The 20,048-nt window shown below is 30.2% G+C and overlaps 1 protein-coding gene and 1 long non-coding RNA gene across 2 annotated transcripts in view; one reads left to right on the top strand and one right to left on the bottom strand.

The window, feature by feature from the left end:
* LOC143144270 (neurotrimin) overlaps positions 1-20,048 on the bottom strand; it is a 291,951-nt gene that overhangs the window by 15,250 nt on the left and 256,653 nt on the right. The window contains exons 4-6 of the mRNA XM_076306522.1: positions 19,570-19,728; positions 6,770-6,898; positions 6,497-6,634 (exon numbers count right to left, since the gene is read on the bottom strand). Of these exons, the coding sequence (XP_076162637.1) occupies positions 6,497-6,634; positions 6,770-6,898; positions 19,570-19,728 (426 nt within the window). The remainder of the gene's footprint in view (positions 1-6,496; positions 6,635-6,769; positions 6,899-19,569; positions 19,729-20,048) is intronic.
* Positions 16,783-18,160, top strand: LOC143144271 (uncharacterized). The gene is made up of 3 exons (XR_012991387.1): positions 16,783-16,925; positions 17,329-17,684; positions 17,754-18,160. It is a non-coding gene; the product is annotated as an uncharacterized LOC143144271 (long non-coding RNA).

Genomic DNA, 20,048 nt, shown 5'->3' with positions numbered 1-20,048 from the left:
GTAGTTGGCTATACAGTTTGAGAGAATTTTTTCATTGGTAAAATTTACCATATAAATTTATCCTAAGCAGAATATAGTATCCCTTAAATCTCTAAAATAATTATAAATTTGATTTCATTTAAAGAGAATTTTTACATAAAAAGATGTGAAAAAATATTAACTTTTCATTCAAAGTCATCTTCTCTACATATCATGTTACTAATTATAAGTTGATTCTGTACTAGTAAACAATGTTTCAAATTTCCTATTAAGCAAATCCTCGCTGTTTGTAGTTACTATATTATTATTTGAAAATTCATTTAAGAAACTCGATACATAAAATTGGAGTAACTTATCTTACTGTAGTTTTAAGATAGCACAATTCTTTGTACATTTCGAAGAGAAGCTAAATTGACAACTTCACAACTTCAATATGTTCAACTCGTTATTAATGCTAAGAAGATACCGATTTAAAAAGGTCTGGAACGTTCCATTGACGTAACAAGTATAAATCGTGTATATGAGGAGAAAGGTTAACACTTGGAATAGTAGGTCGACGAAAATGTTAAACGAGAGCAAGCTACGTTTAATTCAAACGTCGAGTGTGCCGATATTGAAATTATAAGAAAGACTCGATGTATGGGAAATCCAGATAAATTTGAGCGCACGCATCCTGGAAAAATTCGTTACCTTAAAGTTTCGTCCACGAATTAATAACAGAGTAGACATCGTTTTCCCTCGGTGAACCGCACGTTACGAATGAAAAGAACGGCGCAAAGAGCAGAAGTCATGACAATCACGAGTCATTAAAGTTGTACACATGGCCCGACGAACCCAGAAAACGTCTGGTTTGAAATGGTCGAGGAGGGTGCAAGTCGTTGTAATGCAGAGAGGACGGGTTAGAATAGTGCAATGGAAGAGAGGGGTGAAAGGACAGTAATGGCATTGGTAAGTAGCTTCAGGCACGCCACTCTTATACAGAGGTTGCTTGAGCACTGCGTTGCTTTCTTTTAATATTGTTGGCGCGATACTCTACGCTTTCCAATAACAATGAACTAAATCGTTCCTCGACAAAACGAAACTGCAACAAATAACGAGAAACAGTAGAAACGACGAACGATAATCCCCTTTTTTTTTACGAAACAATTACTACTACGTCTTTGTAAACTTTTTCTTCTTTCAATCGTTTAGTGTAGAGATGACATTTTTATCAGAATTGACAGTAAGTTAAAAGTACATAGGAAAGAGTGATCAAAATCTTTGTCTAAACATTTCTTCAATTTCTAATGTAGACAATCAATTAGGCACCTGAATAAAAATAAAATTTGACATAATATATTGGAAATAGTTTTTTATAGGTACAGGTGTGGAAAAGATTCTAAAAGATTTTCTTAAATAAAGTGTTAGTTTACTATGATAGAGTTCGGTAGAATAATGAAATTTGGGAGCAAACTATTTAACAAGTTCTTTAGAGGAAACTTTAAAGAATTTAGCATAACTGCTATATTCTTGTAATTGAATATTGTAATTTAATTTTTTAATCAGTTTTTGAAATCTTACAGAAAATCTCATTGTTTTGAACATACGGAATATGATAACCTCTTTAAAGATCCGCAACACCTTTTCATCTCGTGATATTATTGCTATGTTACATCATTTAGTCAGTCAATCTGAAATTAATAATTTCTGAAATATTTAACTTCTAGAACAACATTCAAACACTATTCACTCTTTATTTACATTCAAAATAATGAGATATCTTGAAGGGAAGAAAAAGATCAATTCTGGATTAAGGGGAATGTGGTAGCATGAATAAGTCGAATGTCGACAGACTCGAGTAGCTTTTGCTTAATCGCCAGCCTTTCAAAGGCTGACTAAAACGTTCGACCCAATAGGAACCGCAATTCATTCTAGATTGCATCTCTCTTTTTCTTTAAAATGCGTGTGATATAACACAATCTAATACTTAAGATTCTGTGTATTTTCATGAAGTTAAAAAACAACACGAGTGAAGTGACCTCTCGAGAAAAAAATGGGATTTACAAATGAATCTTACAATTTAATTTGGATTTTTGTTACTATTGCTAAAACGTGGTCTGAGGGTCGATTAACGGATGTCGCGATAAACATTTTCACTACCTTCGTTAGTTTTACCATTCTTGCATCTACGAAATTTTTACTAATAATGTTACACTTTTAAATCATTCTAATTCTCGAATCAGATTATTCAAACAAAATTCAATAGAAACAGGGATAGAGAACAATGTTTCCAAATGTAATTTTTGGGGGAACATCGAGGTCATCGATATTATTTAATATAGAATAATACTTTTCTTTCCAGCGACTTATGAAAAAGAAAGTGACAATTTGAATGACATTCACAATAAACCATTCAAGCTGCATAATCTTCGAATACAATAATACTCGTATTGAAGGAACAACTTTTACATCGGATTAAAGTAACGGAATCACCTTCTCGGCTTGTTTATGTTTATATAATGCGAGCAACAACTGAACAATTGACTGTGACAATCACCAATTGACACAACCATATGTGAGAGTGTCATGGTTTTACATATGGAGAGTGAATGAATTTTATTCCACTGTTATTACAATAAAAAGACTTATAATACTTCTGTATAAAATGACGATTTAATTCTGCTTGAAAATAAAATAAAAGTATTATTTATGATAATATTCGTTTCGATAATATTTATTTGGATAACATTCTTAATTAAGCGTTTGCCACATTAATGTAGCGATATTTAAATCGTTACCCTAGTGTGTTGCATAAAATGGTATACATTATTACAAACATAAATACGACGCTAAAATATTCTATAAATAATCTTTGTCCGCGATGAGTTTAGTAGCAAAGTCTCATTATTCGAAGTAATTATGGCTCCATGCATTTCCGTGTATCCGACTGCAACGCTGTTAGACCGTTCCAGTAATGTACGATACATATGTGTCGTATACTGTGTGTACACTCGTTAATAAAACAGCGTTAACTATGTTGGCCAGTACGGTTCAATCGCTCTTCACTGAATTAGCAGGCCGGGAACACATCCATTACAAACATGTAAATGTGCAAGTATGTTTGTGTCTATGTGTAAATTTCGTAATATGAGAACAACCTTTTACTAAATTTTATTAAATCAACACCACTTATGTAGAATGCAACACATTAGATTAACATAATCATAGTCACTGTAGTCACTGTAGAGTATGAATCAAGAGGATATAAAACTAAGAGATATATTTATTCGATAAATGTGGGGTCGGTTTATCAATAAATGCTATCAAGCTTAAAGATAAATCCTTTGACATTGAAAATTGAACGAACAAAGCTATATACGGTTTGAATACAATCTGAACGAAGAGATATTGTAACTGAAGTTTATTGCAGTTGACATGTAAATTATTACTAATTTGTCGAAAAAATAATATTTTGTGATTCTAACGATATCAAAGTTGTAGTAAACAATTAGTATCTATCTATAGTAAGTTTTTTTTATATCATACACTACAGGGCAAAAGCACAAATGCAACTTTTCTCATATTTATAATGTAAAGTAATTCTAATAATGATTTTTGTTACTTATGAAGAAACATCAATTTCTTGTTATCTTTGTTATATAAATACTGTATTTAGATCTCTTTCTCTGATAGAACAAAGCCAATTTACGAATGTTAATGGTAACGTAGGATCTTTTTCAAGATCAACTGTACATTTGAAAAGAAATTAAAAAATCCTTTGCTATTTTGTAATTGGAATCTTTTGTTTTTAAATATAAATAGCCAAAATGTATGAACTCGATATCCGAGGCGTAACTTAGTAACACATTTTTGCACTAGTCTTAATAATTCTTTACACACTCTAACCATTTTCTGTTTGGACTTGATGATTTAAAACGTATTTATTATGCAATCACATACAATACTCTAAATTTCAATCGTAATAGACCAAATCTTTTGTCATTTATATTTAAATAAAAAGATATACAGTCCCTGGCACATCGATCTAACGTAATATAAGTACACGGTACATGCAATATGAATCTGTAGTGAAAACAAGAGGAACTGTCTTGTAGAATTATTTCTATATCATGGTACTATTATCTCGAGTCTGAGGTATTTATATTGACTCGAATGAAGAGTTAGTAAAACAATTACATTAAATTACAAGCTCAATAAGAGTAACAAACTTCTAACATACAAATGTATAATAAAACCAATTTGGACTTATGGAATCCAGCTGTGGGGAATGGCAGAAAAAAATTAACATAATAAGAGTTGCATCAATAAAGTTATTGTAAACCGACCAAGATCTGGATTTATCTCTGAATTGTATATGTTGGATAGCATTTGATTATATTATATTAAGACGCGGTATTAAAATGGTTTTCTCTTTATATACTAAAAGTATATTAATTATTACAAAATTAAACTAATCGTCTTAGTGCCCTCGGCACGCGTCGTTACCGTCTTCGTCGCCTGCGTCTTTACAACTCTCTTCTACTGCCTCAAACACGTTTCTTTCGCACCCTATATTCTTACGCGCATTCATTCCCTTTCATTCTAATCCTCAACCTCTTTCACAGGCATCTGGTCACGTTCACCCATCTCAATTGCTCGTCTTTTTCAAACACTCTACATTTTCCTCGGACCACATGCATTTCCTTTCGCTCTCACGCATTTCTATGCTTGGTCGTCTTGCACGATTCTCGTAAAGGGTTGCTCGTGTCCTCGGAAAACCTGGCGACAGCTTGACGCCAAAGTGTTTATCCAAACGCAGGTCCGTTCGCACGCAATGCATCTTATTCTAGGCCTGCATTCGAAGCAGGCTCGAGTGGGAACGGAAAATTCCGATACCACATATATGAATTATATTTGAATAATGTGTAAGTCTAAATAAAATTCCATCAAAGTAATGTTTGACCGTATAATATTAGAAATACCAACAAAAATCAAGTCTGAAGGTTCTTTCAGATTTTCATTGTTTTTAAATACAGTTTGTTAGCAATTTTTTAAATGAAATATTACAACAAAATTGTTAAATTAATGACGAGTTTTGATCTAGTAAAATGATCGATCGCACGAACTACGTAGTCATTATAAATACAATTTAGTGCCACTGAATTTTATTTTATATTATCAAATTTGAACAAGCGTACACGGGTTAATTACAAATGACTATTTAGTACTAGTATTCCCTTGTCATAATATCGGTACATATTCAAAATCTTAAAATAACAATCAAGCTTCATGATAATTGTATCTATCAAATCAATTTTTGATCAATCTTTCTCCCCATTCCTTCTTATAATGTCTTCAATCGTTTATGTTATTAGATAAATCCAAAAATTTCAAGCATTAATTACTAAAAATGATAAATTGATGATAAATTAATTGGCAAAAAAGAAATAACTTTTAAGTGCGAAATTAACAAGCATGCATATAGAAAACATACACATTAATACTTGACCTTAATTAAACAAGCAACATTTTTTATGACATTTTCCAGTACGCTAATTTTGTTTTTGGATATTATTGTTGTTTATAAACATCAACCATTCTAGTTTACTATTTTTTAAGGGATCGTAATTCTTTGTTTAAGATGAAAATATTTGTGCATGCTTTACGAGATTTGGAAAATTTCCGGGTGTAAATTTCATCCGGGTGTATTACGATTTCCAATCCACCTTGTATAGATTTATTTCATAGAACAAAATTTTAATAATAAGAGTATGGAATACAAAATTAGTAAACATTGGTGCCTACTAATATCATAAATTGTACTATAGAACATACAGTCTACAAAATAAATGTTAATTGATTAATGATCATTTAACGTGTATAGTAAATTTTATTCGCGTTTGTAATTTCCACAGATATTTATTCATGTGTATGATATAAGACAAATAATGAATTACAGAACTAATGGTAGAAGTGAAACTAATATGCTAAATATATTGTTTTAAAAATAAAAAGTATTATTATATCATTTTTATTACTTTACACCAGCTGGCAACTCAGTTGTAAAGAGTGATGACATAGCTTTCATTACTTCACCTCTAGTATAGTAGTCTGCCACTCTTTAAAACTAAGTTTCAGCGACTTTTTCTAGCTACGTTGATCATGACAAGGAAAAATGTAAGTTTGCAAAAAAATTGGAGAAATACCAGTATTGTATAGTACTAAATCAATGAAAAGTCTCTTAAATAATCTACAAAAAATGTTTAGAACGAAAAAAAATATTTGTATGTAGCAATGTATCAGTTAATTTTGCTTTTATGTAAAATGTTTTAATTTGAGCTCAATAAACTCGTATATATTTCTCGATAACTACAAATATGTTCTTCTTACGGTTTCGAATTTTGCTTATTGTTATTAACTTGATAATATGTTCTTCTTAAACATTTTATTAAATTTGTACTACTTGTTTAAATAAGTCTTTGACTTTAAAAAATGAGTTCATTCTAACAAGAATTGCACGATATTTAATTTTAAATACCAGTTTGGATCACTTCGTTGTTTTCTTTTGTCCAATAATTAATTGATTTCGGGAACGCTTCTGAATTGCACTCCAGAGTCATATTCTGTCCTTCCCGTGTTCCTACTAACTGATTCTCTATAGAAATCGTTGGAGAAACTGCAAAGTCGCAGTAAACAAAACAAATTAAATTTAGCTTAGATTTAATTTATTTTAAATTAAATTGAATCGCATAAATGCTTACAAGTACCACATGAACAGTAGTACAGAACACTATAGAAAAGGGATACTTACAATGTACTATGAGCATTATTCTTTTACTGACAGTAGGCGGAACGCCATTAGAAGCGATGCACAGATATGCTCCCATCTGCAATCGATTTACTTTCATAATATGGAAGACCGATCCATTTACACTTCGCACTGTAACAGAATTGGATATTCATTAAAACCGCGATAAACAAAATTGATAAAAAGTGGCTTTAAAAATGATTGATCATCTAGATGAATTAAAATGATCGATTTATTCCATACAATATATCATATTCATTTTTTACACTTCTCAACGGGATAAACCCAAACGAAAGGTATTTAGAATATATGAAACTTATGTTTCTCGTACTAATGTTTGAAAAAGTATTAGAATAAAATATACGTTTTCTTTTTACTGAAGTATTATAGTAAAATTTTCTGATTTTTTATCGTATACTTAGAATCAGATATAAAACAAAAGAAACATATTTTACTTGAAAAAAATTAAAATTAAATACTTCATCAATCTTACTATGTCCTTTCTACTTTAATAATTCTTTATATATTATGCTAACATTGCTATGCATTATCATTTATGTAGAATATTGCACTTTTTCATACATCAATTGTTATCTTACGTTGCACATGTATAATAATATCATATCATACATAATTTCAAATTATTTATAGTATTTGACTTCAAATTACAGTATATGTATAGTATATCTCACAAAACTGAGTCATATTGTGTCAAACAGATTTTAAATATGACAAAAATAAAGTGCAAAATCAAGTAGATGGAAGTGTATAAAATATGCGAAGGTTAATTTTATTCATTTAAATAGAACCATACATTCTGTAATATATATCAACCAATGTAGCTCTTCATCTAGTATAAAAGAATACTGAATACTTACATACGTTAAGAAACTATGTTAGTTTAAATGATACTTCAATTTTTATTTAAACTAAGAACACGTTTTCCGAATATGTTATCAAGAGTTCTTGAAATATACTAAATTCAAAACTTCAAATGTTTACCGGTATAAAAAACTTAAAACGAAAGTATCTAATATTTTTTGTTAATGTTCTATTCTTTGTTTCATATTTCGAAGAATTCATTGTCAATACGTATAGCAATAAATTAAAATTATTATACGCAACTGGGACAATAACAAATCTTTTTCTTCATACGAATTCCAAGTGCAATATATATTTATATAAATGTATATGTATAGATAAATATAATGTATGTGTACAATTACATCGTGAGCAAATATATACTACGTATTTAAATATAAAGTAATCCTATAATAGTCCTAGTTGTAGACAAATTTAAAAATATGGACTGAAACTATATTGATTATTTATCAATTAAATTATCAATTAAAGTAAATTCATCAATCACATCAAACCTTCATAATTCTTTTAAATATCTGTAGCTATTATTAAGCAAGACTTTAATGAGAAATATTCTTTTCCATTTCTCAACATTCATGTATTTTATGTTTATAATGTTATTATTTATCAATAACAAAGAAATCCGTAAGGTCCAATTTAAGAGATCGATAGTTTCGGCAATTTCTTCTACCAATTGATTTATGTTTTCGTTACAATATTTATAAAATATCAATTACAAATAATTCGCATAAGGTCTTGTTGGGACCCATTTTATGAAGAAAAGCTTACCTATCCATTGGTAATTGTCTTATACAGAATCGATAAGAGGTACAAGCATTTTGGTTTCGATTATTTAGCGAATAAGATTCGACTTAGTGGGCATAGCGACACTTTTGGTTATCAATCACAGATAGTACGCGCACAAAGGTTACTTAGTAGCGAGTAAAAATGAGAAAGAAGTTGTGAGGATGAAAGGGAAAGGTAACTAGGTTTCATTAGTAATGAAAGAAACCATAAAGCTTAGACTAGACTCCTATAAGTCCAGATGCAACCGCTCGTCACAAATAAAGTCGTCGTGATACCGCAAAAGAGGAAATGAAGCAGGACGGTGTTAGACGATGGAAAGTTTCCTGACCAGCTACTATTCTTCACACCGAGTATAGTGAGTTTCGATGTTAATCAGGCGCGAGTTCGTCCACGCATTCTAATTTCACGCCCCTAGCAAGACCTCGAAAATTCTGACAACAATCTCTGGCTTTGCTGACGTTCAATCTTGGCTCGTAACAACCAGTTCCGCATTTCTTCTAATTACATTAAGTTGAGTTATTAAATATAATTTACAGCGAGCCTTAAGTGTTATTAAGTATAATTTAAGGTACCTATGTTATTAGAGTAAACAATTATGGGATCAAATGAGGCGGGCGGTAATTACAATTCTTCACGTGTTCTGCAACAATTAACGAAGTATTTTTAATACTGATATATGACGTGTGACATATGACTGAAATATGACTGACTGCGCGATGAAAATTCTTTTACAACAATTTTCAGTTGTATAAAAACTTTACTTTATTTTATTGAGAACAAATATTATAGTTAATAAAGTTATGGATATCATACTATATTATAACTCCTACTTTCTAAAGTTTAATGCTGCTTCAGTTTTATATAAAGAGTAGAAAATAATATATTTACCTATGTATTAGTGAATTATCAATAGTGTACTCATTAAAGTAGACAATTTTTGACAATTTTTTAAATTATTTGAAGCATATTTAAAATAAGTAAAATAAAATACTAAAAGAATATATGAATGAAAACGTTTTGGAACAATAAATTACTTGTTAGGACTGTTTCTACGTTAATAAAATTAATAGTCATTTGTAAAACAGTGGCGTTGATTTTAGATCATACAAAGTTTATTAATGCAAGTTTGAAAGTAACACACACAAACATATCAAACCGCTTGTTTGTATCTACGTCGTCGATACTGTAAACGTCCCTTGCTTCTTGTTACTCTGTTTAATCTGAGCAAGCACTTGATACTATGCACGCATTCCTAGAGAATTATATCGTGGACACTTGTCGTGGACTTCTTGTTCACGGTAGTTTACTAGGAGAACCTATAATTGTATTCTCTTATAGCGAATGTAGTCTGATTATATGTATTTCCAGGTAAAATTACACTGCGAAACACAAATATAAAGTGGAAGATGAATGAAAGGTATCAGGTTCCCTACACTTTTATTTCACTTTATTATAGTTATTGAATGAATTCTGTACACTTCGTTAAATAATGTACACTACCTGTAATCAGATTATTACGGGACTATATAGTTGGTCAAACCTCAAAATTAAAGCGTGCAGAAAATACTCATACTAGACAGGAAAAGTTCTCAGTGTACAAGAAGTATACAGTGTACATTTATTAAGCTGTTTCTGTGAGTATTTGTTTCTCATTATTTGAGGATCATTAAATATACTGTTTTTATTAACTTTATTTTAACTTTATTTCATCATAGGTTTTATTGCATATCTATGAAATGAAAAATTTAATATAAATATTGGAAGTTGATGAAACGAATTCATTTATCAGATATTTTTGTTTTCGTACACTTTTCAGAAACACAGAGAATAATCTACAAAGGGTAACGTATAAAAATTTTTATAAATTCAATTTGTACTTAGATTTAAACTCACTAATATATCAAATATGCGACTATATTTCAATTTTAAACAAAAGTTTAACGTTTCATTGACTGCACAATAAATCGCTTTATCGGTACATTTAAAAGATTAAAATATCAAATGGAATACACGAGATGTTCCAATAATCAAAGTACTACCGAGAAATATTTAATATACAATAATATGTTTTTGTTTTACTTTTTATCGTATCACGAAAAACAATTTTGAAAATCTATTGGACATGCGTACACATAACAATTTGTGTCTATACATAATTAGGATGGTTTCGCAAAAAAGCTTAAGATGTCACCTTTTAATGTAAGACTAATCAAATTAGAGAAATTATAAAAAATTCTGCCACTTTGCTGCATACACAGTTATTGATCACAATAAATGAAGATAAAAAGAATTGCATTTTATATTTTTATTTTTTTTTTTGTATCAAGAACCATCCCTTTCGTGTGTGTACTATGATTATTGAAACCCGTTGTATAATGCGCTGGAAATATTATATATGTTACAATATTATTACTTTAATTTGCACAACGCTTTTTATCTGTATTATTTAAATTATTCGAATATTATTTGATCTTACTTGAAAGTATAATTATTCGTCAATAAACGTAGTGACAAAATATTAAAAAGTGACATAGATTGAGGTAAAATAAAAGATAAAAATTAACTATACTAATGGTAAATTAAAATAGTCGTGTCTTTATTCTGAAATAATAAAATTGTACTATTCACTAGAAGATTTCACGTATTCCTAAATCAATTATACCAAGATTACAGTAATAATCACTCATAAAGCCAAACCACTCGGTAAATTTTGTAGTAGAAAACTAAAAGGAGGTTAGGGTGATTGTTCCTGGTTGAATGGTTAAATTTTCGATTCGTTGAGCATTGACATTGTCTACGTAAGCGCTTAATCTCTGCAGAAAGCAATTTATGTTATTGAAACGCCTGTCGACTCTACCCGTAATCACTTGCACACGAGATAGACTCTAAATCACTGACCAAATCACTCAATACAATCCATGTCCCCACTTTAATTAATTACTTTTAACCACCCCTACTTTGCGTCTCAATTCTTGATGGCCACGTTGCATCACACAGTCGGTAACCTTTCAACATGTAAATATATTTAAACAGCATGAATCTGGACTAATAACTTTTTTGATCGTAGATCAACTTTAACTAAACTAAAACAAAAATTTCTTCACAATATCCAATGAATAGGGCACTAGTACACCACCAGTGTTCTCTTTTAAAAATTTTGAAGATTAAATATCACGTGTTTCCAATTTAGTACATTTTAATTAAATCTGTTTTTAATGCAAGGAAGAGTAAAGTCGTTTATATTACATCATACTCTTAATGAATGAAACTATTGTAACACATTTTAGAGAAAGTTAAGCAAAATATTCTACTCGAGCATATAAACAAGCAGGCACAGGAATGTGCCAATTATTTATGCAACGCATATTATAATATTTTTATTCAAATATTTTGATAAATCTTTGCTTTTTTTCTGAATTCATTAATAAATCTGTAACGAAACGTTAATGAACAGTTTTGTACATGCTCCACGAAATAAAATTATTTTCCAAATTACATACAAAATATATTTTAAGAGGAACTCATTTCTAAGAATTTCATATTCCAGTCATTATGATAGTTATTGTTGAATTGTAAATAATATATTTAGATTTTCACGTATTTATCAAGGTCTATGTTATTGCTTTTGCTTCGATACATTTTTATCAAACGGTGTTCTCTAAGATCAGTTTTTTCAATTACAGATACACACGTTTAAGAACATTCATTAATATGCATGGGAATAATATAGAAATTGTTCGTGATAATATTTAATTATCGTAACAAAGTTTAGGAGTTGTTTAAAATCTATAAAACTGCGAACAAAGATAAGTGTGATAAATAAATTCTTTAATTCACAAGGAATATGAGATAAGAAAATTATATAATTAAAATTAATTAATTCGATTGCCCATTGAAAAAGTTACTACATATCACGTTTACTATTCACGTATAGTAGTGCTCGATTACAAGCGAAGTATTCAACGCTAACTTTTCTCTCTGAAAAGCCACAAATAAAATAAAAAGATCAACAAAAGCAACTCCTGCAATCAGGAAACTGTCGAAACATAGGTTACATGGACAAGGAGCGATTACAAGCAGGCACAGGAATGTGCCAACTATTTATACAACGCATTCTCTCTAGACTGGATCAACGATGGTAACTCAGGCAACCAAGCAAATGCAACTGAAGAAAATTACATAAATACGGACTTACAGGGTGAAAATTAATATATATTATACTTAACATAACTAGCAATGAAATTCTTCACATTATCGAAAACGTTAAAAATAGTAAATCATCCTATATTGATTTTATCGGTGGGATTCTTCGCGTGATTATACATAGAAATATACAGGTACTATGTTGAAGAAATTAATACTTTTCAAGATATTTAACCTATGCTTAACATTTACAATAAACATTCAAATGTTCTGCAATTATATTCTAAGTATTTCTTCATTCGATTTTTACAATTTTAATTCATTTTTCAGTTGGCGAGAACTCATCTTTAAATGGTTGTTTTCAATTTCCCTTTTATGTAAATGTGAAAATGTCATGTTACGTCACTATCGTGTTTATTATTACAGTTCAACATAATTCTCGTCTCGTTGCGTGTTGTTTATTTACACTTACGTATTTAATAGTTTTTTTACTACAATCGTATCGTAGTAAAAATTTACAGAAAACGAGAAAGTTGATATGTTTAGAATGTTGGAACATTTGAACATTTATTGTAGAAGTTAATAAAAAGTTAAATATCTCGTGAAGTATTCATTTCTTTGACATAGTACTTTAACATTTCTTTATGCAAAATCACATGAAAAGGTGAAATTATAAGGTTCCACATAAGCAATAAGTGGAATTACAACTGCACCCATGCACCTTTGAAAAAAGTCGCATTACACAATAATAGAACTTGATAAAAAATATGAAAATTTTTCTAAAACTTTTTTCTATCAATAAGAGCAAAGATACCAATTACTACATTCATCCCATACACACACATACACGCACACACTACAATAACTGTAGTCGGAATTTTACGTAAATTTATTTGTATCAGCTTTGGTTTTTTTCTAGGAACAATCATGGAAGTCTAACCGCAAAGCTTACGATGGTTGCATTCAAAATAATTTATACTGCAATCCTGTTACATAAAAAATAGATACATTTCGTTATTTTAAAAAAGAAAAATTATCCTCAAATCTCTGGAAACCTTTCCCTAAAAAGGTTTCGTTTGATCGAACTTATATTCTCTTTGAAACCATGTAACTTTATTTTAGTCCATTTTTCTTTCGAGATAAGAATATGAATGCAAATCACGGTGATATTTTCAAGTGTCTTTTCTTGTATGATAAGACATACGTCTCTGAATTTTAGAAAATTGAAGAAAATCTTTCAATTGCTCGTGTTTTAGTTCTATACATTCTATGGGCATCTTATCACACGATCTAACATTTATAAACAATCTTGCTGTATACAAACTCATTTTTCAAGTATTCTACCTTTGAGTAAAAAAGATTTCGTTTCAACCATTGCACATTTTCTTTGAAAGCATGCAACATCCATTTGATTTATTTTTTCCATAGAAATAACAATATCAATGTATATCGATGTGGTAATTTCGAATGTCTCGCGTTTTATGTGCAGAGATGTTCGATTTGCAAGATATATTTCTCTCGCCTGAGGCAAAGCAGTTTCCTATGGAAGAACACGGCACGAGTAACAATTGGACGCGCGTAGAAGACAAAAGAGTGATTAATCTTTATCGCGCCTTGGTGTATACGAATCAGGCCGTTGTCATTACTTGGTATTTCTATACAAAACGTGAAGCGTGTATTTCATTCTGACATCATCGGCATACCAACGATGTAGGTGCAACGACAGGTTCGCATGCTGTTACTGCAACACGTCTCGCACTCTTTAAGTAAGTTTGAAAGCCGCCGGTGATAAATTCTCTTTGCGCATCCATCGTGCATCATATATTTCTTAACTCTTTATTGAATTCGTGTAAACGTAAGTCGGAAACATTTTTTCAAACGTCCACGCGCCATAGACAACACCATTCGCAAAAAAATGATACATCGACCATGGAATTCAAGTTTCAGAATAACCAGCATTGATTTAAACCAATTGAGAACGTACAGGAACATTCTCGGTTTGGTCACAGTTTGTCTAAGGCTAAAAATTCAATGGAGAGGAAAGTTACAGCGCAAGAAGCCAAACATCAATAAATCCTATTATACAGGGTACATATTTCAGAGTTGAATAGCCAGACTTGGGATATGAATTTAAAATCATGAAACAATCAACTTTTCCTCTAGAAGTGTGCTTGCAAATGCACACGAGAGACATTGACTTTTACACTTATAAGACTTAGGAACGAGTAACATTGGAATAATGTAGGTTTATTGCATTCATTGCTAAAGAAAATGTTATTATTACATATTTTTTTTAAAAACACTGTCTCCAACTCGAAGAGAATGAACGTTTACTTAACGTACGTCTGCAATTTCTTTGCACGTGTATTATTCTCCGTTTTTATGTTTGAAAGTCATTAACAAACTATTTATACATATTTTCCTTCAGTGCTCCCCATAGAAAAGTTTCCAATGGAGTTGGTCCGGAGATGGCAGAGGCAAAGCTGTACTTAGTACGAATGAAAGGAGCTTTCGATAGAACTTACTAATAGAAACATACTAATAATTTTCGATCTTCAAAACAGAGATATTTCAATACTATTAATTCCTAAGTCTTATAACCTTAAAAGTCAATATCTCTTGAACGAAGCGTTTGCAAGTAAATTTTTAAAGAAAAAGTTTATTTTATGGTTCTAACTTCATATCTTACCCTATATACATATTCCTTTCACAATAGTATACAAATACTTTGAAACATCATCTTTTAATTACGCGGATTAAACTACTATTTGAGAATATGCAAATTGTAGACATATATTTATCGATGCCTCTAAAACCAAGAATCTTAAAGTTTAGAATTACCAATGTTTATAGAACACGAAAAACACAAAAATGTATTATTATTCAATCACTTCTTAAATACGTAACTGATAATTCAAAATATAAACAGAACAAAAAACTTAAAAATTCATTCAGAAATTATATATTAAATTGGAACATTTTTTGGTATCGGTATGATTGGGATATTTCATATTTCAATATAATAAAATGAGCAATCTTGTAACTTAAGCGTTTGCGATTAATATTTAAATTACTTTTGAATGAAAATTTTAGTACTTTTCAATAATTTTGTATAATTTATTTAAGTGAGACGATTTTGTTTCAATTAAGCTTTTACTTGCCGGTATTTTTAAATTTCAGTAAGATTCGAATGCATAAATTAAAAAATGTAACCCTGTAGTCTTCCTAAAGATAGTTAATCATCTGTTAATAAAAAGAAAATAAATATATGTAGAATTAAAAAGTTCAAGTTGAATACATTAAATTTGATGTATGCGATAAATTAAAGATTGGAAACAGCTATTCTTATTGAATCTACAGAGTGTTCCACAAAATATATACAATTGTATTGAGAGTACCAGGTTATTACTCTTCATGAAATAATACACTAAAAATGGAAAATAAAATTAATTTTTACATGGTTCGATTACAAGAAAATCAATTTTGAAATTTCCTCAGGTACATGTAAATATCTTGAATTAAGCCAGACTTGTACCATTTTTGCTCGTTCTAGTGTTTCTCCCTCTTTTTATCATTAGTAAAATTATGGTTAGCTAACGTCCTCAAGAAGAACGAGTCCTAAAGTAAACTATTTATAGTGAATTTGCTGTGACGCAAAATTAATTTAAAAAGAAACTTGAATACAAATTCCTCTTTCCCGATAGATTAAGTTAACTGAAATAACTCGATTACAGTATAATAAATATATAACAATGAATTTTAGAAGATGAAATGATAGTAGATCTAGTAAATTATAATAAAACTAGTAAAACGTTAATTTATATTTTGATAACGGTAATGTTAATAGATTGTAGATAAAATTAATTGTAGTTGGAAAATAGTAAACATGTGTTAATGAATGGAAAATTAAGAATGGATAAGGGAAATACGAGACTGGTTGGAGCTACTTCAAAGAGGTATGCCAAGGAGATGGTTTCAAGCACCTTACAGGTTCAGAAACTCGTCACTAGCGCAAGCTCCACTGAACACACAAGTTCCCTGCGCCTTCTCTTGATGGCTCTCTATTAATGTGGATTCGTGACTTCATGTTAGTGGTGGGGGAACCCTCGCGCTGTCGGTTCCAGTGGTGAGAGGTGGTTCGAGTTCCCTATAAATGTCTAAGTTTGCGCTTGGTAAGAATTTTTTTTTATTCGCAGGTACAGTAGTAGCTCGTTCTAAGATCGAAAATCGTGAGCTCCAATTTTCTTTAATCTGGGGTCGATAAAGTATATCTTCTCACAATTACTCGAACTCAATCGGAACGCTTAAAGAGAACAACGAATGGGATACGATATCGAGAATGAGAGAGGTACAGTAATAGTACAGTAAAGAGTAATCGAAATCGTATCGGTGTATCAACACTAATGCGACTTACAATTGTTTACATCCCTCATTCTACCTTCATAAGAGTAATATTAATCGATTCACGAGTTCTCTTCGATAAAAATCAATTTAAACAGGACCTTGCCCGGATTATTTTTAACTGTAACTTATTCGAAACATTTCTGTAAAATATTCAACTACGTGTAATTAAAAATAATGTGTTAAAGTTGTGCTCGGACTTATTGTCAACGAGAAAAGCTCACTATTGATAATATTGTGATCGACATACTATGGAAACTAGAACAGGTTCAGGTTGCATTGGTAGTTGCCACATTGATACACACGTAGCACCGCTTTGATGCTTGTATCACCGGTTTTTAAATTTACAGCTACCAGCCTTTCAAGTCGATGATCATTCTAGGTGCAGAAACATAGGTTTGGGGTGATTCCAAATCTTGAATCCCTAACGTAGACTTGATACAAAAGCGAGATATTACTATAGGGAGGTGGATAAGTATATAAATTTATAATGTCTAAAATACATCGAATAGTACGAAAGAATAGATAACAATAATTGTGATAATTATAGTAATACATATTATTAACAAACAGTTGAATAAAGTTGATCACAATATTACTTGACACACATTTGATCGTAAACTATTTCGAATAATTCGCTCAAAGCGATTAAAACGGTAACAGTCAAGTAAAAAGTAGGAAATTTCATCCCTGAAACATCTTCTAGGCAAGTCGATTCTTTCATTGATCTAAGCTTAATTATATATTTTCCTACTAAAAACTTCTTTTTGTAAAGTTAAAGGTGACAAATTGAACACGGTAGATTGGATTGTAACATCTGCCACAGAATGTAAACGAAGGAAGTACTTTCGTGTAACAAAGTATCGGTGTTCTTGAAAACTCTATAAAAATATATCTTGTTGAAAAATGTTTTCCACCGTGTCCCTACTGCAAAAACATTCAAATTATATTTAAACCATTTTCTCGTGATAAATAGAAATAATGAAGATCATTAGATGTTTCGATTCTAGCGGTATACCCTACACTGGGTAACACAATTGCAACCATATGATACTCAATCATTTTCACGTAGGCTAATAATTGAAATGTTGTAGCGTAGCGCAGTGTAGTGCTGCGTGACTAATTTCAAGGTGGAAAATTTGCGGTGTAAGCATCAATAAATTGTATCAGTTATCTACTTGACATCGTCGATTAAATACATGCTAATCCTCCATAAGTATCACTCCACAGTAGTTAGAAGGGAAGTGGTAGAGTAAGTATGTTAATTCGCATAATTTATCATGAATGTCTATTTGGACAAGCTATATGTAAATGAAATAGTTTCAAAGTATAATATTACAATATCACGAATCATACTTCAGCGTAAGTAACGTTCATATAACGAATTTATTCAATTTGAATTTTTGTATAAAAAAAACTCTAAAAATTCGTTGAAAAATGATATTCATATCCGTGCAGGATTTCTTTCTGCATGAATGATTCAGTTACGTTTTGATAGAAAAAGTCAAACTGGCACATATACATGTAAAAAAATAGCAGATATTTCTGTTTCGTTTGATTGATACTTGTAAATAAAAAATAATACTCTTTAGTCGAAAGTTTTGTACATTCTAATTAATTCAGTCACATAATTAGAAATTATAAAGTTGCTTTTTTTTATTCAAGTAAAAAATTACAAAAAGCTTGACACGTTACAAAATATATTTTGAAAAGTAAATATGGTAATGTTATATGGGCCAAATAACAAACATACTACTTATTTTAATTACTACTAAATATTACACAAAAGTAACAAAATTAATTAAGATTGACTTTCAAATTCTCCACACGACCTTTATATTATATTTAATTTCGTACGAAAGGTTAGTTAAGTGTATAGACCAAAAATCTAATATCTGATAATAATGTCAGAGATTAATATATTAACATTTGTATAGATTTAAAATCAATGACTGAAAAGCATATTGTAACAGTAGAACATATTCTTCTTATATTGATCATGATACTCTAGCAGCTGATTCGTCAGATAGAGTCATTAGCTTTGCAACATGTAAAAAGTGTAATATATTTTTAGACAAATTTTCTAGTAATTAATTCTGCATCTTTCTTATTCGTTTAACGCATTCTATCTTTCAATTAATGTAAATATATTACTTTCATGAAGAGATCCAAAGTTGCATCACGAAGTCTAAGGATGCACACTGTAATTTCTATAAGTCATTCAGTGTTTGTATCGTGAATATAATTTTTTAAAGACAAAAATAAATAATAATCTGGTGAAATAATACAGGAAAAGTAAGATCATGTATAATTACTCTGTTTTTATCAACTAAATGTGTACATTTAATGTAAAATAAGATTAGTGTCTCAATGCAATTGACAATTTATTTTGAGAAGTATCAAAAATAATATCCAACGATATAATACATTCACACTGATTTCACGAATCTAACAATATCAAAAATATTCAATATCAATATTACATCTATAATAAGAAAGTTTATTTTGTAAGCGTTAATTAAATTTGTAGTTGTACCTTTGGCAATTCTTTTTATCTTTATTAGATATAAATTTTAATCTGTATTCCTTACCTTCTTGTCCGTCTCCAAGAAGTATAGATTCTCCATCTTCTCGTCTCCATGTGATATTTGGTGTCGGCAATCCTGCAGCAGCGCAGCGTAATGTAACGTTACTACCTTCTCTAACCACCTTATCCGTGCTTGTGGAATAATCTAAAATATCGGGTGGAACTGGAAACAGTAAATCTACGAATTACTAATTGTTCAATCACGACGTTAACAGAAGGCATTGAAATACGGTAATTCCCGCTTTTTAGTGACAACTTTTACACTGGATTCAAGTAACAAGATCATCCATCACTGTTTACGTTTATACAGTATAAACAAACCAATAACTCACACTGCAAGTGACTGCAGGAAAGAAAGGTTCTTATTGACTACTTACTCTGCTTTGAAGTGAATTGACAATCTCAATTTTTACATTCGAAAACGAGATTACTGTATTATATACTAGGAATTTTTCAAACGAATCTGGACTGTATTATTTTTAA

The sequence above is a fragment of the Ptiloglossa arizonensis genome, chromosome 3 (assembly GCF_051014685.1).
Source record: "Ptiloglossa arizonensis isolate GNS036 chromosome 3, iyPtiAriz1_principal, whole genome shotgun sequence".
Taxonomy (NCBI): domain Eukaryota; kingdom Metazoa; phylum Arthropoda; class Insecta; order Hymenoptera; family Colletidae; genus Ptiloglossa; species Ptiloglossa arizonensis.
This window is presented reverse-complemented; position numbering and strand designations above follow the sequence as displayed.